The sequence below is a fragment of the Penaeus chinensis genome, chromosome 16 (genome assembly GCF_019202785.1).
Source record: "Penaeus chinensis breed Huanghai No. 1 chromosome 16, ASM1920278v2, whole genome shotgun sequence".
NCBI lineage: Eukaryota > Metazoa > Arthropoda > Malacostraca > Decapoda > Penaeidae > Penaeus > Penaeus chinensis.
In genome coordinates, this window is record NC_061834.1 from 27,884,897 (window position 1) to 27,889,896 (window position 5,000).

Below are 5,000 nucleotides of genomic sequence, written 5' to 3' on the forward strand. Positions count from 1 at the left end.
CGACAGGAGCTCTGTAGGGCCTGTCAGCAGAGTACCTGGACACATAGGGCTTGGGCACCAGGTTCGAGTTCCCGAGGTGCTGCGTCTGGTACACGGGGCGGTACTGCACGGCCGACGACGCGAGGATCTCCGGCAGAATGCTCCTCGGCATTATGGGGGAATTCTTCGGCGAATTCTTCGGGGAGCTTTTCGGAGATTTCCTGGGAGACGATTCGATGTTGGCTTCCGCTAGCGTTTTCTTCTTGGGAGATTTCTTCGGCGAAAGTAACTGCTTCAGGGACCCTTGCTTCTTTCCCTTGTCTTTCTTCTCAGAACTCTTGTGTTTCTTCGAGGTGACTGACGTCGGCTCCTGTCGGAAATCTACCTCCCCTACAGGAGTCCATCCTTCGTCTTCATCGGCATCAATGATCTCAAATCCCCCGGAAAAGTTCGAAGTGGAATTGGTCTTCGGGTCGATCACCGTCAGAAAATTCGGGTTGTCCTCCAGAGGACCCGAGAGGGGATCCTGATTGCCATTCACAGAGTCCCTCGAGGCCGCCAGCGTCCCGAGATTCCCCTGATCGCAAACGCCTCTCGGCCCCGCCCCGAAGCCGGACCTGACGCTCCTGCCGCCTCCTTCGCCCAGCTCCTGAACCGTCGCCTCGTCTTCGTAACCCACGTTGTAGACCTCGAAGGCTCTCGTTCTCTGCCGCGTCGGGTCCATGGCCATCGCGATCTCGGTCTCTTCGGGCGACGAGACGAAGATGGCCGGCGGAGGCGAGGCTGACGCGGGGAGGTTCCTGCTCAAAATCCTCAGGCTCGAGAACTCGCTCAAAATCTCATTGGCCTCGTCCTCGTCGCTGATGCTCAGGTGCTCGTCCTCGTCCACGGATTCACCACTTATGTAGGTCGGCTCCTGAGGGAGAGAGGTCAAGAGTTGTACCAGTTTAAGAGTGAAATATGAGGAAAAGTTTAGGTCTCGACACGGGGAGCTTGACAAGGGAAAGCATGACAGCAGTGTGCATACTACAAATAGAGCAATTTATGGTTACGTATCATTCACGTTATCATGGTTATTGTTGTTATTGGTATTACTGTTGTTATAATGTTAATTATCTTATATTATTAATAATAATGTTTTTTATTATTACCATCATTTTTATTATTATTATTATTATTATTATTATTATTATCATCATCATTATCATTATCATCATCATCATCATTATCATCATTATTCTTATTATTATCTTCATCATTAGTATTAGTATTGGTATTAATATTATTATTATTATCATTATCATTATAACCATCATTATTATCATTATGATTAATCATCATTGTTGTTACTACCATTCTTAATATCATTATCACTATCATTCGTACCAGTATTATAATTTCTATTATTATGACTTAAATAATCATGATAGCTATCAGCATCCTCACCATGATATTGTCATTAAAGACAATTAAAGTAAACAGTAAGCATTTCTATAACAATAATAATAATGATGATGGTGTTAATGATAATTGATAATAATAATGATAATAATAATAATAATAATAATAATAATAATAATAATAATAACAAAAGTAATAACAATAATGTTGAAAGATGGAATAATGCAATGCAGCATCCCATTATTCCATCTTATCTTTCATATATATACCTCAGTTCATCTGAATTTCTAAATCAATTTCCACCGAGTGCCCACGAGGAGTGTGTGTTAAACCTCGCTATCACTACTACCTAATTGCACACTCCTTTTAGTGAGTCGTGTGGCATGTTAGTTTAGTACTGGCCCTAGGTTCGAGGCCTGGTCAGGGAGGATTGTTATATAACAATAATGATAATAGTGATAATGCCAATAATAATAATAATAACAATGATAATCATTGTACTGATTATAATAACAATAACAATAATGATTACAAAGATAATAATACTAATTGCATGCATAACAGCATCAGCAACAGCAAAAAATAATGATAATAATAACAAACAAAAATAGTGGTATTTATGATTACAAATCAGCAATAACGGCAATAATGATAATAAAATGATAATAATAACCACAACAACACCAATAATAATGATGATGATAATAATAATAGTAATAATAGTAATAACAACGAACAATAATAACAATAATAATAATAATAATAATAATAATAATGATAATAATAGTAATAGTAATAACAATTATGATGATAGTAATAATGATGATAATAACAATAACAATAATAATAATAATAATAATAATAGCAAGAAATAATAATGATAATAATAATAGTGATAATAATAATAATTATAATGATGATAATAACAATAAGAAGAACAAGAACAAGAACAAGAACTATATTATAAACAATAACATGAACACCAATCCACTTAACAATAACAACAGTAATGAAGAAAAAAATGATAATCATTTGTTTTTTTGTTTTTTATTTTATTTATATAAATTAGCAATTATCATTATCATTACTATTATCATTATCATCATTTTTATTATCCTTATTATTATTATTATTATCATTATTATTATCAGTTTTAATCACAGCCTTTAATGGTCGTGCATGGCCGGTTGTGTTTTCTTTAACATCAAGCAACGACCCGTTGCCTTAGATGTTAAGAACATGACGCAGAATTCTTGCAGTTCCTAATAGGCAAGCCTTTTGTAAGCGATCAAAGTGCAGATCTTGGCTGATTTGTGTAAGCCATGACTGAAATCTTGTAGAGATAGTGCCAAAAGCCCCGATAACAGTGGGAATTATCTTTATTTCTCTACAATTCCATATTCTGTTTAGTTCCCATTTAAGGTCATCATAGCGGTTAATCTTTTCTCTTTCTCCCTCGGGGACCCTGTGGTCGAATGGGCAGGTGACGTCGATAATAAGACATGTTCGTTTATCCTTGTTGAAGTCAATGATATCTGGCTTATTGTGGGTCAGTTCCCTATCAGTTTGAATGCGCATGTCCCAGAGGAGCTTTCCGCTTTCCTTTTCGACTATAGCCATTGGCCGGTGATCATACCACTTCTCGTTGTGTTCTAGGTTATTCTCTTTGCAAAGCTTCCAATGTATGATCTGGGCTTCTTTGTCGTGCTTCCATTGTTTATATTGTTTTTGCGAAAGCTTTCCACACTCAGAAACTATATGAGCAACAGTCTCTTCGCGTTCGGCTCAGATTCCACAAGGGGGGAAATATCAATTCTATCAATCCGGTGTTGTATTGATCTTGTCCTGATCGCCTGTTCTTGACCAGCCATCAGTGTCCCCTCTGTTGCCTTCTTCAAATCACCCTTCCTCAACCATTCCCAACTCTTCACGTCTCTGAATTCGGTTGCTTTGAAAAATACACTGTGAAGTTTCTTCTCTAGAATTTTACTCTTTCTGTTGGTCAAAACAGTCTCTTTATCATGACCCACATCAACCACACTTTCGTTCAAACTCTCCCTTAACAACAATTCTTCGCTCACAGATACATAGCTGTACAGACAGGACCTTCCTCTTAGGACGCAATCTTGTATGTTAATTAGACCCCTTCCTCCTTCTGACCTTTGCAGATATAATCGATCTACATCTCCTTTGCTGTGAAACATATTGTATGTAGTTAACAGCTTCCTTGTCCTACGGTCTAATGACTGGAGTTCATCTGTTTTCCAGCCTACTATTCCTGCTGTGTATCCTATAATTGATACAGCTCTTGCGTTAATTGCAGTGATGGTATTTCTGCTATTAAGCTTTGACTTCAGTATCTTTTTTACCCGTCTGAGGTACTCTTTTCGAACATTCTCTTTCATGATCTTATCCTTTATACCATCTGCTTCAAGCACCCCTAGGTACTTGTATCCTTCCTCGATGTCGATCTCTTTGATTTTGTCTACCGATGTTAATTCTATGCCATCACTTTTTTGATGGCGGCCTTTTTTCATCACAAGTACTCCACACTTCTTGATACCAAATTCTATCCTGATATCATCACTGAAGATTCTTACAGTATTCATCAGGGTGTCAAATTGTTTTTCTGTCTTCCCAAACAGTTTGAGGCCATCCATGTACAAAAGATGATTGACCATAGGGCCTGATGTTCGGAACTGGTACCCTGCATTTACCTTTCGAAGGATGTGAGACAAAGGTATTAGACAGATCACAAAGAGGAGAGGGGAGAGACTATCTCCTTGGAAGATACCTCCTTTTATTCTTACTCTACCTAAACTTTGATTACCAGGTGTTAGTTCGGTCTCCCAGTTTTTCATACGATTTCCTAAAAGGCTTCTGATGTCCGTCACCTCGAGCATTTCGAGAAATCTTAAGATCCAGCAATGGGGCATCATATCAAAAGCCTTTTTGTAGTCTATCTAACCCATTGCAAGGTCGACCTTCCTTCTCTTACAGTTCTTTATTATGGCTTTGTCTATTAACAGCTGGTCCTTTGTGCCTCGTGAATTTTTTCGACAACCCATTTGTTCTTCTGGTAAGAGGACGTTGATGTCAAGGTGGGATTGAATTTCCTCTGAGATAATGCTGGTGAAAAGCTTCCACATTAGGGACAGGCAGGTAATTGGCCTATAGTTGGTGACCTCGGTTCCCTTAGTTTTGTCCTTCATAATGAGAACTGTTCGTCCTTTTGTAAGCCACTCTGGGACTATTCCTGATATGAGGAAGTCATTAAACATGGTTGTAAGGATAGGGTGGAAGGATTTGATGTTTTTAATCCAGTACCCTTGCACACCATCTGGCCCTGGTGCCTTCCAGTTGGAAAGCTTACTTGCTTGTTTTCTTAACATTTCCAGTGTTATGGAAAGATCGTCTTGTTTCTCAATATTCTGCTGAACCTCTGTCTCAACACTCCTTACTAATTCTGCCCTTTCATTATGTGAGACATCATTTTCCCATATTATCATTATCATAATAATAATAATAATAATTATCATTAACATTTTTGTTATTAAAAAAATTATTAACACTGATGTCATTATGATTTTATGCTTAGCCAAATTGTATGATAATTATCA

General features: G+C 38.0%; 1 protein-coding gene across 1 annotated transcript in view; it reads right to left on the minus strand.

Moving 5' to 3' along the window:
- Positions 1–5,000, minus strand: part of LOC125033280 (cell surface glycoprotein 1-like) — a 17,119-nt gene that overhangs the window by 7,369 nt on the left and 4,750 nt on the right. The window contains exon 2 of the mRNA XM_047624663.1: positions 1–895. This exon is cut by the window's left edge and continues 1,881 nt beyond it. Within this exon, the coding sequence (XP_047480619.1) occupies positions 1–709 (709 nt within the window). The 5' untranslated portion in view covers positions 710–895. The remainder of the gene's footprint in view (positions 896–5,000) is intronic.